The sequence below is a fragment of the Crassostrea angulata genome, chromosome 8 (assembly GCF_025612915.1).
Source record: "Crassostrea angulata isolate pt1a10 chromosome 8, ASM2561291v2, whole genome shotgun sequence".
NCBI classification, from domain to species: Eukaryota; Metazoa; Mollusca; class Bivalvia; order Ostreida; family Ostreidae; genus Magallana; species Magallana angulata.
Genome location: NC_069118.1, coordinates 49718737 through 49740932, shown reverse-complemented (window position 1 = coordinate 49740932; position 22196 = coordinate 49718737). Strand labels below are relative to the sequence as shown.

The following is a 22196-nucleotide window of genomic DNA, read 5'->3' as shown; positions in this document are numbered from 1 at the left end:
GTTTGTCGATTTTTTCATTCCTGTTAACTAGAAATATTTCTCATTCCTCAGAAATGACATGGTTATTTTGGATCTCAAGCATAAAATGATAAAAAAAAAAAAAGAAGGTAGGATCTGGTGAATGCGGCGAATTAATTGCATGCGGTACATGTTTGAAAAGTTGAAATTGCTTCTAAGGCATTTTTGTGTGTACTGTGTGAGGCGCAACAGTAAAACATTTATAACATTTTAATTATACAACATTGTTTTGGTTCAGCTCTGGTTGAAAGAATTTTTATTGGCAATTAAAAGCAATGGGGACGCAGTGTTGACATTTGTAAGCTTTACGAAGTTCTAAGAAATTAAATTCTTTTCATTTGTTACCATGCATGCAAAACAAGAACATGCAAAGCCACCTTTTTGCTGCAAATCTATAAAAAAAAAATACAGACAGAAAGGAAAAATCTTAACCCCCCCCCCCCCCTCCCCATACAATGAATACATCTTTATTTCTGCTGATATCTCTTCGTGCGTAAATTGCGAAGAGCAAAAGTTCAAGGACTAGCATGCATAAGTCATGGGGTTATGAATTACGGATATTCATTGATAAAATATAAAGTATATTGTATATATATACATATATTAAGACACGTAGCTGTGTAAATAACATCTTTTAGTACAGCTAGGTGTTTACTGTAAAAATGGACCGAGGTAAGGCGTCATCCCCTATCTACCATGTCCGTATGATAATGATGCATGAATCACCATAGAATTACACAAACAAGTTGGCCCCCATGAAACTTTCGACCAAATTCTGACCTGTAAACATACTTGTAATATATATAAAAGTTGTGGAATATACGCCAGGCCGAGGCATTCACCGAGATATGCCTACTGGGTCAGTATGTGTGTGTGTTAATATAAATTCTCACGGGGACTTTAATATATCGTCTGTACATATAAGCAACCTCTCCAACCTTTTGGTTTATATACACAACGAATAGCTGAAGACGCGATCGACTCAAAATACCGTCTGACTGGTTTAGTAGGTAAAGGTATATACACCCTATTTTAAAACGGGAGGTGATATAGGGAATTTAAATGAAAGATTTGAAGTTTTTTCATTCATAATCTTGACATGTTGTATGTACCTGTTCCACCTTAATGTAATAAACCCTTCGCTATGTTTGTCTGGGATAGGTTGATAAGAAAAACTGAGTTCAAATATCGATTTGATAAAAAAAAAATTCAGTTCAATAGGGATATATTTTATTTCTTCTGTTTTCAACAATTGATTATAGAAATTAGCTTTCGCAAATCTTACTTTATTCAGAGCAATGACATTAATTGCAATACTCAGCATATTCATATAGGAATAAGTTAGACTCGATTGTAAGGACGTCCATTCAAAAGTCATAAAGTGCAAAATCATCATAATATATCATGCGAAACAGCAGTATATTTAAATCAAGGACTTTATTTTTCAGATGAAAATTAAGTGCCATGTTTCAAGTGTTAGTTAGACCTCTCTCTCTCTCTCTCTCTCTCTCTCTCTCTCATATCACGGAAATATTTGGGAAGGTTAAAATTATTAATTTGCAAGTTTGGCAAAGGTTTTTTTTTAAATACTTGAGTCATATATACCCCGTGAGAAAGAGATATAATCCCGTGACGCGATGATAAATCTCGACTTACTACCTGCCTCTATATAATATCTCGGTTAGAGTTGAAACAAAAATAGGAGATTTATAAAATTTAAAAAAAAAAAAAGAAAAAGAAAATAACAACACTTGTTAGACCATGTGTACATTTTTCAAACTTAATGATGAGAATTAATATCAAAATAAACATTTCATTTGGCAAAATTATCTTACTCGATAATTATATATGTATTAATCTTTACTATGGTGTGAAATAAGTTATTTTAAAACGTATCTTCTTTTTGACGTTGCTCTAGCTGACCAACGTACATGTAATGATCACAAACAAATACTGATGAATTCAATGAGATTGTCTGGATTATATATTTTTATTTTTCTCTCGTAGAAGACATATACCCCAGCCACGTCTTGAATGTTGTTCCAGTTTTGGCCTCGTACGTAATTCCGGGATGCCTCCCAGAGGTAAAGCTAAAATCATTCATTTACCAATGCATGTTTTTCTCTCAAAATGCTATTGTGACACACTTGTATACCAATAATATGTTAATATTGAAAAAAAATCTTACATATCCATATATTTGCATGTAAATGAATATCAGGCATGTGGCATCGGGGGTGGGGATGGGGAAACGAAATTACCATTAAAACTAAAGTTTAAGATACCCCCTCCCCACCCAGAAGGTGTTGAAAATTAACAATTTTTCAGTTTTGGTAGGCCTAACTATAAAAAAATACGTATAATATTATTGTAGAAACACTACAATGTATCTATAAGTTTTGTAGGGGTAAACAGTTAACCCCACTTCCCCCACCCCCCCCCCCCCCTGCCAAATAATTCATTTAAAAAAAACGACCTAGACCTGGAACTACTTTGTATCTGGATTTCCCAAGTATGTCTGAAATTTCAAACATTGGTCTTGTGTTAATAAAAACTCGCTGTCAATTATAATCCTACATTTATAACATCTGTACATATACTACACGCACATTCAATACGCCCCAGAAGGAGCGCTAACCGTAGCAGACGATAAGCAGTCGTACTTCCGGCAAAGCAAGTGAAATGTTCGTCACAATATAGTTCTTAAATATTTTATATCATACTTTAACTAGGAATCAGTATTTGCGTTACGTGACTAAACAGTATATTATATCAACACGTTTACTGTATAAAAAAATATTTAGAGAATCTTATAATTTACATTAATAGAAATAAATATCAGTCATATTCATGCGCGAGCCCAATGCATTCTGAGGTGAATCGTCGCCATTGAAAAGGCTGTGATTATACTGTGAACACTGTGGGAAGAGTAAAACTTCAAATATGTGGATTTATATTTGAAAACGAGTGTTTAGGTGTCCGATATGGATATCACATCCATCGGATAGCTTTCTTGTAGGAGAGTAGTGAAATTGTCGGTGTGGGGACAGAGTTTATATTCACACATTGGTTACAAATTATATTCCTGTCTGGTTCATGGAATGCTGTCGTTCAATAAGTGGTCATGATTAATATCAAACTATGACGAGAGACGAGGAGTTAACGGATCCCCAGAAGTGGATGAACATTTCTTTTAAAAAAGCAGGAATTTTTAACTGCGTTTTAGTCCAAAATCTAAAGTCGATCGATTTGATTGAACATAATCGTCGACCTTGTTTAGATTTTGGAAGTGGGTCAGACAGCCAATTATTCTCGTGTTTATACGTATAGCAGGACACGTAATAGGTATATAGTGTGCGGATTATTTCTGTGATACAGTGAAATAGGATAGAAACTGAAGGTTACAGGTAGTGTGACGGACAGTATTGGTATTTACAGTATTAACGAAGTGTTACTGTTGGCTATTATAGTGACATAATGACATTTTTGCCAATGATAAGAAGCTGTACTTTAAACCTGCAGTAGGGCTAGACACTCACTGGTCAGATTTAAAGTATCAGATTTCTTGTATACAAATTTGATTCCAGCTGGTGTTGTGAAAATCATGAGTAAGACTGTCCGACCAAGTGTAAATGGAGATGTATCTCATACGACGGATGAAGATTCTCATGAGTTGCACAGGAAACCTGTGAAACAACAAGGACTGCCTGCCTCAAGCAAAATCAACAAAAGAGTGAGTAATGATATGGGACAAAGGAATACACATCGTAGGATATCTGACAGAACCTTGGGTGAAAGGCAATCTCCAGATCACGTCTCGAAAGTAGGAACACGAAGTTCTCGGTTTGGAGGAATCGGCAAGCAACGGAAGTGTGTTTCGGACGATTGGACGGCAAAGGTACAAGCAATAAACGGAAGTCATAGTGAAAAATATTCACCGTCTGGAAAGATTAAGGGTGTAGGAGTACTTAGAAAAGAGAAAGAGAAACTAAGCAGTATTCCGTCTAGTTCAACAGATAATGCAATGTCTAGTTCACAAAAGACTCATGGAAAGGAGAAAACTTTCGTCAAAGATTCCAACAAAGTAGATACTAGTGTTAGTAATATTAGTAATAATTCAGATGAATCAAGACCAGATCCCAAAAGTGTTCAAAAACCAGAAAATGAAAAAATCAAGCACAAATTTCACGTCATTCCAAGTTCAAGTTCCCGGCGATCTGTTACAATAGACAAGACTACAACTGTCATTCGACCCGATGGAAATAAAGAAAAATCGGCTGTGTTAACCGATGAATCAAGTGATACGATAGACAGTGCGATAGGAAAAAGTTTGAGTTCCAAAGACATTGATGAAAGTGACGATTTGGCACAAGTTGGGGATGGAAGTTCGGAATTCGATGGTGCTACTGAAAGGAAGGATGATGAATCTGGGAAAAAGGAGGATGAAAACGATGAAAAAGCTGTGGCTACGTCGCCAGATGGAAGATTTCTCAAGTTTGATGTTGAAATTGGAAGAGGTTCTTTTAAGACCGTGTATAAAGGCTTAGATACTGAAACTGGTGTAGCTGTTGCTTGGTGTGAATTACAGGTATATAACACACTGGTTTTTTTTTTTTTTTAGAAAAGGAATAAAACAATGATTTAAGGAGATAAGTCATGATTTATGGGATTTTTTTTGGTCATTATTTACTTAAACTGATGAAGGCCATGTTAAAAAGGAAATACACTTTAAGAAACTGCATGTGTAAATCAATTATGAACATGACAAATGATTTGATTTTTTTGGCATTAGACATAACAAATTTTCCCCCTTCTAATACAATTTATTCTGGGCTAAATTATTTTTGTGAGAAGAATGGCCAATTAATACTAGATGATGTTATTAACAGTTATCTATTTAACTGTTTTACAAACACTCTGTTATCTATCATTAAAGTTCCTCAAGCATGTTAATTAAGATAGCACCATCATTTGGCAATAGAAATGTTAGTTTCTTTAAGTAAATTCTGTCTAATTTAGAAGTGGTATAAAGGGTGCAGCTTTTATCACCAAGGAACCCTTGGGGTTCCTTTGGGTTAAAAGACTTGCCAGTATAGTAATTCTCTATGCTAGCCAAATTGCCTTTAGTTCAATTTATCATCATCTTTTATAGTATTTAAAGACCTCTCATGAAATAGTTAAAGTTGAACAATATTGAATATTATCTTTACAATTTATAAACCCAAATACCATGCACAGATGTAGCTGTGTGTAATATTGTTGTGAAACTGTGTGTCTGGCATTGAACACAGAATTAGTTTTATAAAACTCATGATAACCATCATTGGTATTAGCATAAAAAAAGATATGGTGTAACCACTGGAAATTACGATTAAGCAGGAAACTAGACTCTAAAATTATCAATTGTCTCCTCTTGTCCTATCATTTCCTTTTCAACAAAATCTGGGTCAAAGCCGCAGTGTCACACGTTTTCTCTGAAATAGTATCATAGATATAATGCGTCAACAAACATACTTAAAAGAAAGTTTTTTTTTTGGCTTTTTGCACTACTGAATCTCATCAATAGAACTTAAAAAATTGATCTGAAGAAATATTAATTTATTCTGTGATGTTAAATATGACACCACCTATGATTATAAGCTTGTCATGTTCATTATAAATGGGTAATTTTACTTCAGGATAAGAAATGGAACAAGAGTGAAAGACAGAGGTTTCGAGAGGAGGCTGAAATGTTGAAGGAGTTACAGCATCCCAACATTGTCAGATTCTACGATTCTTGGGAAGAACCGAACATGAGGAATAGAAAAATCATCGTACTTGTGACAGAACTCATGACATCTGGGACCCTCAAAACGTAAGTATTGTGGTAGACGAGGAAATGGAATTGGTAGCTATAATACTCAGCTGTCTGTTCCCTGTATTATGCTGTTTGTGTCTGGGAGGCTGGTATTTGAATAGGGTTTCCTGATGCTATCTAGCACGACAGTGCTCTGCTCGCTGCAGATAAAATGCAGTTAATCTGCCAAGCCGCCTCTGTGCAGAAATTGTTGCACCTGTATGAATTATTAAAACGTTTTTTGATTTTAAATCTGTGTGTCCTGCAGACAGCCATTACAGGTTTAACCTGGTTAAAAGCTTTAGCTCTGCAGCACACACACACATGCACGCTCTCATCCTGGCCTGGTTATAATGTGTGAAAAGAACAGGGATAAAATCAATGTTTGTGTGACAGTAACTTGTCCTCCCACTTACATTATCAAAGCGGTCGTGCCGGCTGTAATCTGAATCCTTATTCTGTATTGTAGAAATACATTTATGTTTTTGCAATGCTTTTGCACAGAAAACTTGCCAATCCAACAAATTTCGTCTTTTTTTTTTTATAATGCAATGTACTTTAGTAATTTGTTTTAACAAGATACATATGGTGAAAGAATGCAGAACCATCGACTGTATTATATCCTGTTTAAGCCTCAGAGAATTTATTAGATTCGTCTGGTTCCAACTTCAAGTGTCTTATTAATAAAAGAGTTGGTTACTTCTGCCCCAATTTCTTTCTGAAACATACACAATGGAGAGAGAGAAAAAACCACACTGCCAAGGTTTCTTCAAAGAAAATACAAAGACCAGTGTTCATTGTGTGTGTAGCCAATATATTGATTATCTGTACAGTATTGTGTATCCTTGATGCATGTTGAATACTCCTTTCCTATTTTCTGTATAGCTACATCAAGAGATTTAAGAAGATCAATGCCAAAGTGTTAAAGAGCTGGTGCAAGCAGATTCTGAAGGGGCTTTGTTACCTCCACACACGAGACCCACCCGTTATACACAGGGACCTAAAATGTGACAACATCTTCATCACAGGCACAACGGGGTCCGTCAAAATAGGGGATCTGGGACTAGCCACACTCAAGAACAAGTCTTTTGCAAAGAGCGTTATAGGTAACTATCTACTTTAGTCATTTGAAACATTGTTTAAGTTTAAACTACTTGTGTGTGTGTTTTTTTTCCTTGATTTCTTCCTTATAGGTTTTTGTTAGAGGAGAAGTAAGTATGAGTATATAATGAAAGTTTTAAGAAATGAAATCTTATATTTTTTTCGGAAAGATCTGTCGTTTCCTTGTGATATTATTTTGTTTTGCCCTTTACATTGATTTTTGACCACAAATAAATAGGACATTGCTTTGTATGTGATACATTTGACCTTTGTGTCACCAGACCAACCAAATAGCAAATGTAGTTAAGTGAAAACTCATGTCTGGTCTCAAAGTAAGTATGGGTCCCCACTGAGTGTAAGTATAGAATTTGAAAACCATGTTTAGCAAGTTACACAATTCACTTGAGCTCTAGATTAAAAATAATGGTTTCAAATTTAAAAAAAATCTTTTGAAATTGCACAATAAAAATGAATTTCAAAGCCATGGTAAAGTAATGTTGTGAGAAAAAAAAACCAAAACGAAATATATGATGGTGTATTAATTATGGACATGATCTCTCTGATTACTTTCTTATAGACTCCTATTATTCATGATAATGCCAGGTGTTAAGGTAAGATTCCTGTACTGCTTCTGGTGGTTCACACAACTTACAAATTTATTTTTTCAGGTACCTAACCAATCAAAATCTTCATTTACAGGCAGCAGCATCCATCTTCTCATTCTGCACACCTAATCGGGGTTCCTCCTCAAATTTTCCTTTTTCTAGGTACAAAGAACGTCTTCTGTCTACTTTAAGGTACACCGGAGTTTATGGCACCGGAAATGTACGAGGAACACTACGATGAGTCCGTAGACGTGTACGCCTTCGGGATGTGCATGTTGGAAATGGCCACATCGGAGTATCCGTATAAGGAATGCCATAATGCGGCTCAGATCTACAGGAGAGTGACAACGGTATGTGAAAATATCCTTTAAATTTTGTAGCCAAAAAAATGCAATTGATATTTTCCAGCTGCCTTGTAAAAGAGTTGTTTTTAAGTGTAAGAACTGTGCATTCAAGCTGTTCTTGTCTGTTTATTTTAACAGGGTGTGAGACCGGAGGCCTTTGAGAAGTTGGAGAACGAAGAAATCAAGAAGATTATCGACAGCTGTATACAGACAAACAGACAGGACAGGTGATTACACTGTTGATTTTAACTTTAATCTTTTCAATTTTATTATTTGGAATGTTTCTATGTACTGGGACGTAACAGAAACATGTTTAATGTTACTTCTTCTGGGAATTTTGTGCATGTTGTTTATCAGTCTGAGATTGCACACTAAAAATTGCTCTGTGGACATTTTGAAATTAAATTTACTGCATTTAAATGTAGAACTTTATAAAGTCCCTCTCTGATTGTAGACCCTCAGCCAAAACCCTGCTCCAGTTGGATTTCTTCACTGAGGACACTGGGCTGAGTGTGGAGGTGGCGAATAGGGAGGACGGGGAAACGCCCCCTAACATTGTGGCCCTACGACTCCGTGTCGTCGACCCAAAGAAACGAAGGGACAAGCACAAGGAAAATGAGGCCATTCAGTTCGAGTTTGACCTAGATAATGATCAAGCTGAGGATGTGGCTTTAGAAATGGTACACATGCATTGACTTGTTTTATTTTGCCTTTCTTTTTTAAAAGGAGAATGAAATGTAAGATTTGAATAAACTTAAAAATTAGTAAAAATGACTTAATGATGAAATCTGCTTTATAAGTATAAAAACATTAACGGTAATTGTTTTTGAGCCAATGGGTTTTTCAATAAATTTTTTCATCATTTTTTACAGGTGAAGTCTGGCTATCTAGTGGAGGAGGATGTCAAAACTGTGACGCGACAAATCAAGGAGAGGACACAGCCAATCATTGCGCTGAGAATGGCCAAGGCAGCGGAGGGCGTGTCAGCTAGCTCCTCAGAGAGTGGCCCAGCCCAGTCGACCAGCCAGCAGGCCATGCCCCCACCCCCACAGCAAGACCAGTCCAGTCAGCCCCAGACACAGGTTAGTGTGGAGGAAGATTTACTACAGGTCATTGATTGTTGATAATGTATGTAAACAATAAGAAAACAAACTTAATTATCTGGAGGCATGTTAAACATAGCGAGTACTGATGTTTGCTCACCACAATTCCCTATGCCCACAACACAAATTTTGATGGTCACTCTTGAGCACTCTGCTGAACATGCGTCTGGTGAATATTTCTTCTTTTAAAGTATGTAGTTTAATTCAATATTATTTTACTATCTTTCAGCCTGGACAGACTTCCCCTGGTCAGTCATCTGATTCCCAGAACGTTTCCCAACAGCAGTCCTCCCAACAACAACCCCAGCCCCCGACGGTGAACGAAGCCACCCCCCAGACACAACCATTACAGCCCTCCAGCAGCCTAGAGGAAACACAAGGTGAATAAGGGGGTTGTCACGATATGGGTGTCTCTCTCCTGATTAAAGTTAGCTTTGTAAAACGTAGACTGGTCTTTACAGGAAAGAATGGCAGAGCACCCACCCATGCTGTTGTTCCGGGAACGCTTGTTTAAGGGGGATAATTCAATTGAATGTTGTGTTAGATTTCATTTTAACTTTGCAAAATAATTGATTTTCAGCGGCAATTCCTGTTGGTGTTCCCAGAGAGGTATTTGAAAATCTTTTGGACGGAAATCAGGTTTGTGTTCGGTACTTCTAAATCAATAACCTAACTTTAGTCAAGCCAAAATAAAAAGCTTTACACCCTAAAACACCAATAGTATTTGTACAGTGAAATACAAACACAAGGTAATGAACGTCAATTTTTTTGGTTATATTGGCCGAGTTTGAAGTATCATTTAAAAGTATGAATATTGTGTAAAAGATGGATTTTTTTTTTTGATTGCAGTACAAGAAGGAGAGATCTGACAGTATATGTTCCACTTCCAGTGTGGGTCAAGTGGTCAATCACCAAAAACAACTCAGTCAGGTATTGGTCAGCCAGAAATTGTGCTTTTAATATATTCATTTTATTCTAAAAATGAGATGTGTAGCTTTCAGCTTCATGATTTAAGGCTTGTAAGTTCTGGCCTTTGTAATGGATTTCACAGTTATGCTTTCGAAAGAATACATTCTGTTCTTTTTCTATAAGTTTCTCTTGTCATTTGTTAATTCTGCACAGTTTTCATTCATTTAAATGTTCATGCAGGCATCATTGTCTTTAAGTGTTTCAGCGCATTGTTAGATGTGTCAACTATGTACTAATCATGATACACTTCTCTTCATACATGTCTACTTGGGATTGGTACTGATTGTATCACATCAAATCGTCTATTAACCAGGTTGTGAAAGACGCTCCTTCCCCAATGTTAAAGAAAGTAGCAAGTGTCCCGTCGCGATTATACAGCAAGGTCTGGCAAGAGTATTGGGTCATTTCTAATGTACTACATTGTAGATACTGCCTTACATGTAACACACAACTCTGCTTTTCTCACGCCGGTAGTTCACTTGTGTGTTTACTGCCTCCACCTTGGTTATATTATTTAGGGGCTGTGCTTCAGATCTTCCTTTGAACACCTTTATGTTACAGATACATGTTTAAAGAAAGTCACAAGCTTTTCCACATCTTTTTCTGTATCCATAATCTGTTGGCTTTTTGTAGACTTGTTTGTAATTATAAGCTAGCATGAATACAGTGTGAGCAGTGTTTGACTAACAGAAAAACAGTACAGGCTTTTAAGAATGGGCCATGTGTATGTTTGTGTAGACCTCTAAATAGGCCTTTCCTACTTGTAGTGCTGAATTTGTAGTTTTAGTCATTTAATTAAGACTTGAATGTCTCTTAGGCACTGGAAGTTCTCGTACACTGTAACAGTAATAGAGAACTTTGATTCTTAGTGACGCTATCACTACATATTTTCCCCAAATTTAACCCTCTATAATGAATTCCCAAATGCAACATGAAAACACTACTGTGGTTTCATCAATATTCGTTGAATACCAATTTTCGTGGATTTCGTTGTTAAGTTGATCCATGAAATTAAATGTTCATTGAAACGCAATTTCTATTCACATTTTGAATTGAAAGGGTCATTGGCCACGAATTTACGTATCCTTGAAACTCAGATTTTCACTTTATCCACGAAAATTGATAACCTTCAATATTAATGAAACCACAGTATTTAATTGACATCCTTCTCGACATTTTTCCACAAACATGTAACTCTTTACAGTTAGGAAAGAGAATACTATGGACTATAAATATATCCTTATATATGATCTTTACCCTTCAGACATTAGCCCTTAGTACACATAGCACTTAAAGTTGTCTGTTGCTTTCCACTGCTAAGTGTTTCCTCATTTGATTTTTGTTGACACTTTTCATGCTTTTCTCTTAATTAGCTGCTGTTTAAATCTTAAAGTTTGTAAAATGTGTATTGATATATGTTCAATGTATTGTATGTACCAATAATCTTCCCTTTTTTTCCTGGAAGTTGGTGTTATTTAATTTTCTTTAAAGATGCTGCTCTTTTGAAACATCTTCAAAATTTACAATTTACAAATATTGTTGACTAGAATTTAATGGAAACAAATGATAGAAGTTAACATTTATAATTCATTTTCAAAGTGATTCTCTGTTTTGAAAAAAAATATGTCAGATTTATGACAAAATTGATTCTCTAGTTTATGATAATGAAATAGGACAGAGTAGGTAAACTGTGTCCACATTTTCCTAAAGTTTTTTTTTATAAAAAAATGGTAATAATGGATAAAGAGATCTAATGATCACAAGAGGAAATTTATCCATGAATCTGTATCAAGTGTTCCTGATTTAGAAATCTATAGTTGTGAGACATTCTATATAGCGAATGCACGCATGTACCTGCATATTTGAAACAACAAAGATTTAGATATTAGGTAGAAATTATACTGTGGTATATTATGAGAAAAAAAATTATTACTGAAATATAATGATCAGTTTCAAATGGAGAGAATATGTGGAAAAATGAATTTTATTTTTCAATGCATTTTGATTGACAGTGTTCGAGTTTGGAACAACTGAACATCGCTGCGGCCCAGCAGCACCAGACGAAGCACCAGCCCGGGACCAGTACCCCCAAGGCCAGCTCCTCGGCCAGCAGTGGACCCTCCCAGACCAACCTGGGGGCCAGTCTCTCTCTCCTTCAGCAGGAACAAGAGCAGTGTAACAGAGAAAGGTACAGGGCCAAAACTAGAAACGGAGCGAAACACAAGAGATATACTATTAATATTGCTTTACATATCATGTTTTTAACCTTATATTTACAGTTATTTGATAGCAATAGATTTTGGATAGAAGTTTGAATGCATCTTGAGTAATAATTTGTGTGTGATTAAAGATTTACTCTATAGATTTTTTTTTTTACAGGGGTTTGATTTTTTTGCGAAAACATGATTTCTTGAAATTAAGTCAAAATGATCATTTGTGGTATCTTTGAAAACCCCGCCTGATTTTGATTTCCTTTGTTTTCACCTGTTAATCACATCTTGGTGTGTAGTACTTAAAGAATAGGATGATAAAGTGATTGGAGTTAAAATGTAACACTTCTTTGCAACCACCTTTTTAGTGAAAACGAACAGATTGCTGCCAAGACTGAGGAGAAGAAGAAGCGAAATAGAGTGAAGAGGAGGAAGACGCTGGAGAAGAACCCGCGGCTGACGATCCTGAGTGTGGTGAAGGAGACGGGTGAGGTCGAGTGTAAGCTGGAGATCTCCAACAAAAACACCATCTGCTTTAAGTTCTCCCTGGAGAACGACAAGCCCCAGGAGATAGCCGAGAGCTTGGTAAGGATAGAAAGTGGAGTTAGCAATGTAGATGTGATTTTTTTTCTGCGAATGTTATTTCTCAAATTTTCGTATTAGAATGTTGTTTTTATTTTGTATGTGTTACATGAATTTTGAAAATAGCTGATTAGAAAGTAAGAGAATAAGTGTGTTTGGCAACTTGAAAGTCTTAACATTTTTAGGCTTGAATAAAGTCTGGGTATATTGAAAATGATTAATAGCACTTGTGAAATTAATGTTTACAATGTGATTGTGCAGTAAGTTGGATGGGATGAGTTTTAGCATGGTGGTACAGGAAGAAAGTTGTTGAGATGAGGTTAACATGTCTGTATTTGCATTACAATTGAATATGTTCACAATGTTGGTAAATACATTATTTAAGGTTCAAGAAGACTTGCTGCCAGAGGCCCAGTCAGGCATGGTGATCAAACTCCTGGAGGAAGTGGGCCACAGTGTTAAGGAAAATGCAGAGACTGCTATCTCCACCATCCTCAGCTGTTGCACCAGCACCCCCACCTCCAGTCCCTGCACGGTCAGGAAAGTACGACCCACAGCGCTAGAGGTGGAGGCTGTTAAGGTACGTCCCCTGTAGAAAACCCAATTGTCTGAAATTGTACCAAACACTTGAATTTCACTGATAAAATTCTGTTGTTGGCATGCTGTGTTACAATTTCTGGTTACCTTAGACTTGGCATTTAATCATTTCTCTTCAAGTTGTTGTGAAGTCTTTTGAATTCTTTTTTGACCATCTATATAGGCCGTTAAGCGAGGGCATAAAGGGAAGCGTCATTCTACTCACAAGGTTTGCGCCTCTTGTATCTTTTTTCTCTCCATCCAGTCACCTCTCCTTGCATGTTTATTACTGTGTGTTCAAGTATTCATGTTGGTGAAGGAAAGGAAAGATAAAAAAATATATGAAAATTAAAAGTTGTCTCGTCCAGTGTAACTTTTTCCTTTCAGAAACTAGAAGTAGATGCTAGAAAAAAAAAAACTAATATTTCACAGTGTACAAATGTATTAACATGTACTTGTCTAACAAGGATAAAATTTAAGATTTTTAACTGTCTTCATGTATCCATGAGAAAAGACAATGTAGGATAGATTAACTACATGTACATTGATATCCCATGTATAATCTGGATTCTTGCCATGTATTCAGAAAGTCCATTTTCATTATGCACCATTCACTTTCTAGAATTTATTATTGTTGGTTAAAAGTTTTTTTTTTTAAAATTAGAAAAAAAGTTTTTTTTCAGCTGCTTTTAAAATCCAGCATTTAAAATTTATTTTGTCAGACCTTTTCATCTCGGATGGCATATTCTCAGTGGGGGGGGGGGGGGGGGGGGGGGTTTGAAAAACAAAATTAAAGGATTGTGATCTTATTACACTTTTAATTTCTGGCATGTGAAAATCTGATGTCTTTCTTTCGATATATTTTGGGTCGGGTACATACTCCTTATGAATGCTTTGTATGGTAATAGGGAGTATCTTGGAAATATTTTACGTTTTTGTCAAAATGAGATTACAAAGGTTGACATTTCCAACACATTTTAATTTGCAAGCTGGCTTTTGCACAGAACATTGTTCACATTAAAGCAAGCCACTCCCAGAAAAAAAAAAACTTTGAAGAAATTGCGTATAATTTTGTTTGTTTTTTGTAGAGGCTGCATTTTGACATGGACGGAGACAGTGGACAAACATCGGATGATAGTAGGAACGATGCTGGTGTCCACGAAATCTTGGACGGGGTCGATGGACTTCATCAAGTTCAGATGAGGGAGAAAAAGTCAGAGTCTCGTGTTATAGAAAGCAAGAAGAGAAGTTTCATCGTAAGCAAAGTTATGGAGCCGACAATACTGGAATCGAAAATATCAGAAGACGACAACGAGGAACAAACAAACATTTCCGACAATTACATTTCCCCGGAGAATACCCATAATTCTCTACCAACATCCAATCAGTCCACCACACAGGGCGCTGGGAGTATCATTGATAGTGATGCAGGAAATGGCACAGATTCTGATAAATCCATCTCCAGGAAGGCTGCCGTTCCCGTGGATTTTTCAGCTTTACAGGAGCAGCTGAAACAACTGACCCACACTTCTCAGCAACAAGCTCAAACTGAGGCTACAATAGAGAAAGGGTCATCACCAAGTGTTCCAAATCTGACACCTGTTTCAGAAAATCAACCAAATCAAATTGGAGAAGACCAGTCTACTGCTTCAGTAAATATACCCAGGAGGCGAACAAGTGTTGAGAGTTCACATGCCCCTCAGATGGTGCCACCGAAAATGGCTCAATCTGCACCCCAGGTTAATCAGACAAGCCAGACCACACAAGCAATAACATCACAGCAACCGTCGATGCCACAACAGCCGATACAGCAACAACCTGCAACACAGCAACACCAACAGGCTGCTGGGCAACAGCAGCATCCACAGCATGTCCAGGCTGGACAACAGTCAGCAGTGCAACATCAACAACCCACAGGACAGCAACCTGTGCAACAGCAACAATCCCAAGCACAACCATCTGTGCAACACCAACAATCTCAAGGACAACAGCCTGTGCAACACCAACAATCCCAAGGACAACAGCCTGTGCAACACCAACAATCCCAAGGACAACAGCCTGTGCAACACCAACAATCCCAAGGACAACAGCCTGTGCAACACCAGCAATCCCAAGGACCACAACCTGTGCAACACCAACAAGGGAAACATGTTCAGCAACAGCTGCCACCCCAGCCATCACAGTTGGAAGAAGCAGCTCTGCCTGGTTCTCAACATCAGGTTACGCATCCACAGGTTGACCCTCTGTCCAGTAGCCAGGGAATGGAGCAGAGTTTGAATGCCAGTCAGTCTGCTCCTGGGAATCTCTCCAACATCGTACCGCCAATAAGTCTCCCCCAGAACATCCAGCCACAGCAACCAGTGCAGCCACAGATGTATCCCAAGATCCCAATGATGATGCCGCCAATTCCTGCGTATGATCCCATGTACCAGCTACAGATGCAATACTACAACAACTATATGTGGTACATGTCTTTCCTGCAACAGGCCCACTCTCAACAGCCTCATCCTCAACAGCCTCATCCTCAACAACCTCATCCTCAACAACCTCATCCTCAGCAACCTCCCCAGATGTTCATGCAGCCCAACCCTAACTGGATGTTCCCTGGTCCGTTCTACCACACAGTGACGGGGGCCTCGACCCAGACACAGCAACACCAGCAGATCCCGCCCTCCATGATGATGGACCAGGGCGTGACCGGATCCTCTCATCCTTCCTCTCCGACTTTATCCAGGAGAAGAGACCCGGACAGTCAGGGGAAAATGTCCAGCGCCTCTGATCAGCCACCAGGGGGATCCAAAAAGGCAAACATTGCGGATCTACAGACACTTGATCAGGAGTTAATGAAAATCCGTACGACTGGCTCACGCAGGGAGAAAAATATTGGAGGGGCTGACGTGTTTCCCTCTGGAAGTGAAACACATGGTGCTCAAAGTGTAGGACCTTCTGGAAGTGAATCCGGTTTTGTGACTCCAAGTTTGTCCTTGGAAAGTTTGAAACAGGAGGATGTAAATAAAGTTCCTTCGGAGGTTTCTCAAGAGAACAGTGTCAAAAAGAGATTTCAAGTGAGTGCGGTCAAGGACGATCCTCTCATCAGTAGATCTATCTCCGACGAGTCGCATTTGGTCTCTGATGCTAGTAGATGTTTGACTGACATTTCGGACGATGTGAAACAGACAATGCAATACATGGTGGACAAAGTGTCCAATGATAGAGAACCAAAAGTGGAAACATGCAAGAAAGGCCGTTTCCAAGTGACTAAAGTTAAAACTGAATCCCAAACTGTTGCTCCTACCGAGTCGGTTGGTGACAGTGAAAGTGTATTAGGTGAAGGGGCTAGTGCAGCTAATCCAGAATGTGTATCGTCTCAGCTTGCTAGCAACACTGTAAGTAAATCGCTTCCCAAGCTTTCTCCCTATCTTTCAAACTTCTCAGAACCATCACCTCTGAAGAGCTGCAGCATCAGTGGAATGGGGAGCTTTACCCCACTCCCAGCCTTTTACTTCCCCCATGAGCATACAGTACAGTATTCTGCTAGGTTGCCCCGCAGGCGTAGGTTAAATTCCACAGGGAGTTATGATATCAATGATTGTAAGGAATGTGGTGGTAATTTCAAAGGTGGTGGTTCGTTCTTTGCTAACCGCAAGGCTCATGGTATGCATGTACATGTACCTAAGATTAAGTATGAGTTTTCCTCGGAGGAAAGCTCCACTGATGATGAGAGTAGGGCTGTAGAAACGGGTATTCAAACCTCCCCAGCTTTGATGTTAAAGGACTTCTGGAAATCCCGGGTCCAAAGATTTCGTAAAAAGGTAATTAAATGAAAAAGCAATTCTGTAATCTCAAGTATCCAATCGGAAAGAAGCACAGCTCTATTACTCTGTATCACCCATATATATATATATATATATATCTGTGTGAATATTTATCTCGCTGCTGCATTTTAATGGAATGAAGTTGCTATTGGCCTTCTGTTTTGACTGATTTTTAAGGGTGGGATGGATAAATCACATGATTAACATCTCTATTTCTTTATGACTAAAACAAAAAGAGCCAATGGTACATGTCCTGCCTTCACATTTCTTCCTTGATTTTATTCCTAATTTGAAACATTTAATTGATATTCAGTTCTTTCTTTATTGATTTCCTTTTGTGTTAAACTTTAAAAATAATTTTATATTCAAAACTTTTCTGGTTGATTACTTCATCCTACAATTATTTTGGATGTGTATTACAATGACTTTTTCTATGAACTACAGATGCCCAAGACTCCCACAAGTTACGACGATGATTCCTCGGAGGGTGAAAGTTTCACTGAAACAGAGGTGGTGACAGTGCGGGAGGCAGATGAAGAAGACGAGGAGGGGCTAGAACCTCTCCCTGAGGAATCCTCAGACAGCCAGGAACCCAGTCAGGCTGCAGGGGGGGCCAGTCCCAAACAACCGGTGTGGTGGCAGGATGACCCAGAGTATCAGGAACTGCTCATGAGGTAAAGGACCATCTCCTATACTAGCCAGTTCTATTCAGATAATGCGTGGTCTAGAATAGAATTCTCTGCAAGTACTGTGGTTTCATCTCTATTTGTTGAGTTTTATATTTGGATTTCATTGTTGAAGAGATCCATAAAATGTACAATATCATCAAAGTTGGGAGACGTTAATATAATAAAGCCACTATCATTGAATTCATGCATTCTCAAAATTCTGTGTTTTTAAAAAAATCCTGAAAACTGATGCCCTAGAATTTCATTGAATCCACAGTAAATTTTTTCTATTTATCCTACAAACTTCGTTCTGAAATATTCATGCAATACAGTCAATTACACTAAAAGCTAACATGCTTATAATGAGTTGACACTTACAGTGTAGTGATTTTCATTCCCCATGGGTTTTAAATATATTGCGAATCTTAAGGATATAACGAATTACATTTTAAATGAGGCGAAATCACCTGACCTTGCCACTTTGTCATAAGTGTGTTTACTGTATATCAAATACTTGATCACTCACAATAAGTATTTATTGAAATCGCTAATGTCTGTTTTCTTTATTAAAGGCATGAAGAGGAACGGAAGTCACTGAATTTGAAACAGCAGAGAGAAATCCAGGCGTTCATGAAGAAGAAGGGCATGCCTGTCCCCCCTCTCCCTCCCCCGGCACCCCCACCCCCGCTACAGATGCGAGGCCATGGCCCAGGAAGTCTGATGAGTCCTCAGATGCAATCTTTGCAGACATCTCTACAACAGTTAGGAAGTTTACACATCAATGGCAAACTCATGCCAAGCCTTACCAAACAGCACAGGCGCTCAAATTCTGGGGACATGTCAAAACTACACGATCTGGCTAAGGAGGAGGAGGAGGCTGCATTAAAATCCTTGACAAAACTGGAAGGACAAAAAGATTCTGACTCAATTTCGTACATGTGTGACCTTTCGCAAAGAGGTTCGAGTCAGGGTATTCTCAAGATTGAGAATGATTCAACTGTGATGTCAGACAATGGTAGTTTAGAGAAAAATGTCAAAGCCAGCTGTGATACAGTAGACTGCATGAAACATGGCTTGAACCAAAGTAGTGAGAAACTTAGCGTGGACTTCTATGTCCCGACCAATGTGCAGACTCCAGTGACGGAACAGCCGCTGCACGTGATGACGAGCCAGCCGGGACTTTACCCCACTCACCCCTACTCTTACAGCTTCCCATACACCAACACCCCCAATTCTTCACCTTATGCACAGGCTGGCTTCGGTGGTCATGGGTACTTTTCTTATCCCCAGTTCATTCCGCATAGTGTTGCCATGATGCACAGCAATTCCAGCAGTTTGCTGGCCAAGTCTGGCGCTGCGCAGCCGGTAGTCACGACGGCTATCCAAGCGACGACGGTCCCAGTAGATTCGAACTCTGTGCCCGCTATTTCATCATCTCAATACACCTCATCCCTATCACCGCCGCAACCTTGAACAACTTTAGCCAAATGTCTTTCATAACATTGTACCATCATTCTTTGATACAATATCTAAGGTTTTTATGCTTCAAGGAAAATGCACACAAATACTGTAGTTGTAAATTGTTAAAACTTTTTAGCTTAAGAAAAGGTGGAGTCAGCATCAATGTTATCATTGCCATTTCTTTAGAGTTTGGTGAAATGGGAACAAATATGAACCTTATTCAGGTCATGAGTAAATGGAGTTGGATATATTTTTTTTTGTTGAGAAGATGTATGCTTGTGTGTGTGATTGCTGCAGAACTGTGAATATCTTCACCAGAGTGCAAGTTGTGTTGACTGAAATGCAGTTATTGAATATTTAACATTGTAATTAAAGTATCCTTTAATTTATCATTTATAAGTACATTAATTAATGTGTATTATGCCTGTTATAATTTGTACTGTCAAAAGTGCTATAGAGTATTTAAAAGAAATTTTATATCTACACACATAGACACACAATTTTTGATGGCTGTAAATGGTTGAGAGAGAAATGAGAGAAAGAAAAAAAAAGGTGCAAATAGTCCATAACAGTATTGTAGGCCAAGTTAAAAACAAAAACTCTGAAGAAAGGACTAATTACAGCATTGTGTACAATGTTTATGGTTGCCATGCAATCAAAATGTTTTGATGTAAATAGACTTTTCATTTTAAGAATTGTGCCAGTAGTTTGCACTTTTGTCTCTGTTTTTAAAAATTAGAAAAAAAATCTTTTTTATTCATTGAAAAAGTTTTTTCGTTTTGTTTATTTGGGGGGAAATTTTTGAATGAAATCATCAGTGATGTTGTTAGAACAGAGAACTAGTTTATTTTTTCAGGACAGACTTGGTGTACATATATTTATGGAGGGTTTGTTATTTTCAGTAGGAGTTCTGTCAGCACTCCATCATCTGCTTTCAGTCGTGTAGTGTGGGTTGGTTTTGTGTGAGAATTACCATACATGTACAGGTTAAAACACACTCGCACACAAAGTATTTTAACACTGTTCAGAATCATTTGTACATTGTTTTATTACCCGTTTCACTGGCAGATTTTAAACAGTCATACATTGGAAAAGTGATTCATGTTGAGCCAAGATGGCCTGTACAATCACATTGTTGATCTTTTTTGTGCATAAAAAAAAATAAGATTAAAAAAAACAGCAACAAGAAAATCAAACAAAACTAGAATGCTATTAAATGTTTGGAGTGTATTCTTGCATTGACTTCTCATTAAGCATAACTAGATACAAACCCAGTCCTATGCTTTATATGCTTTAGTTTAAATTTCTAAATCCTATTTTTCTCCAGGGTTACATTATTTTAAACAACAAAAAAAACAAGGTAGGGGTTTAATTGAGCATCAAATAGAAGGAAGAAAATTTTATACACTAGATTGCTTATAGTCATGGATTCTTTGATGAAAAGGAAGAGGTCAATTTTTAGGGGTAAAGATGTAATCTAATTGTCTGGCATTTAGTATCTACGAATATATTACATGTTAGGGCACTTGTTTTTAAAATTTTTACACTTCGCTAAATTTGTTATTCCCCCCTCTACATTTATTGTACATGAGCAAAATTCTGTATATCCTTGGTTTTCACAGATTTGATGTTCAACATGTGAAGTGTTTAGCTATGTAATTATTTTTTCACATCTATATTGTAAAGCAACGTACTTTATAAAGCGGATGAATTATTCAATGCAATATGTATTTTCAATTGATATTCTTTAGTGTTTATAACGTGATTAATTGAAGCAATTGCTTGGTCCATTCAAAAAATGGTAGAATCTGGTCTCATAAGAAAATGTTCTCAATTAACACATTTGAAATATATGTATTTTTCCAAATATTCTAACTTGTATAAGAAATAATTACTGCAATACCTTTTAACCTCCAATAAAAAAGAGCATTATTTTTAATCAAGTTATGCACCACCATGCATCAGTGTATATAACTGAATTGAACAAAGATTAGATTTGGTAACTTGAAAGTCCATTAATGAATTACAGTGGACATTCAGAAAGGGGCTTTGGTTTGTGTGCAATTTTTATTTTATTTCATTTTTTTGGTTTGTAAATCCAATTTCATAATATTTCTGTGATACCATAGTACGTTGTAAACTAAAGGATTCTGAAACCTCCTAAATTTAGGATGGGTAGCCTGTACAGTCAACCAATTCTATGCTTGACTTATTTCAGATAATTTGACGTTTAATTGATGCCACTTTTGCTGTATGGTTTTTAAAGTTTTGTTGCAATGTTACATATTTTTTGACAAAGTTGAACAATGCAAGGTGAAGCTTTTTTGCAGTAAAGCGTGCCGGAAATGATAAATAAGTTGTTTGTTCTTTGTTATTTTGTGGAGACACAAGTGACCTTAAAAATCACCAAAAGGGAATCTGCATTCTTATTTACTTACTTCATTGGAAGTATGTACATACATGAAGTATCCATATAAAAATAGAAACCTGCTTGGTAGTAAAGAAGACATTATTAAGTTAATCAATGGATAAAATACCAGTATGAATAAGAGCCATTTTAACAAGAGCTTGGACTATTGGTGGGACGTTACCATCTAGTTGCTCATCAAATCAAGCTCTCAAATACTGACCTTAATTTCTTCTAATTCAAAAAGAAAGATGGTCGGTTCTGTCCTCAAGCACCTGTGCAGAATCCAAGCTCTTGTTAAAATTCTCTATAATAATTTTTATGTCAAGAAGAATTGGACATTATTGCTCAGCTTTGTATCTTATGACCTTGACCTTATATATATATGACCATGATATACCGGTAATTTATCCCAGTATTTTGAAAATGGCTCAGTTTAAAGAACAGTTATTAACATGACTAAAAATCAGATTCTGAATAAATTTAACCTATAGTATTATA

At 37.3% G+C, this 22196-nt stretch overlaps 1 protein-coding gene across 3 annotated transcripts; it reads left to right on the top strand.

Annotated features, from left to right (window-relative positions):
- The first annotated feature begins 2877 nt into the window (after nt 1-2877).
- Nucleotides 2878-21644, top strand: LOC128158324 (uncharacterized). Of its 3 annotated transcripts, XM_052821102.1 has the most exons (18): nt 2878-4606; nt 5697-5872; nt 6740-6960; nt 7753-7910; nt 8043-8131; nt 8359-8584; nt 8777-8986; nt 9237-9387; nt 9588-9646; nt 9857-9937; nt 10290-10358; nt 11989-12164; nt 12555-12771; nt 13154-13348; nt 13529-13573; nt 14433-16730; nt 17604-17833; nt 18400-21644. In XM_052821102.1, exons 1-18 carry the CDS (start codon nt 3623-3625, stop codon nt 19298-19300), a joined length of 6486 nt encoding a protein of 2161 aa, XP_052677062.1. In that variant the 5' UTR covers nt 2878-3622; the 3' UTR covers nt 19301-21644. The 3 variants fall into 3 exon arrangements, with proteins under 3 accessions (XP_052677062.1, XP_052677061.1, XP_052677063.1); XM_052821101.1 differs by lacking the exons at nt 10290-10358; nt 13529-13573 and having other exon boundaries at nt 14433-17156; XM_052821103.1 differs by lacking the exons at nt 2878-4606; nt 5697-5872 and having other exon boundaries at nt 6827-6960; nt 7723-7910.
- Nucleotides 21645-22196: the final 552 nt, after the last annotated feature.

Coding starts and splice junctions, on each gene's coding strand:
- LOC128158324 (XM_052821101.1), top strand. CDS start 3,623: ATGAGTAAGACTGTCCGACCAAGTGTAAATGGAGATGTATCTCATACG. Junction 8,132..8,358: donor CAGACAAACAGACAGGACAG/GTGATTACACTG, acceptor CTCTGATTGTAG/ACCCTCAGCCAAAACCCTGC. Junction 12,165..12,554: donor GAGCAGTGTAACAGAGAAAG/GTACAGGGCCAA, acceptor CCACCTTTTTAG/TGAAAACGAACAGATTGCTG.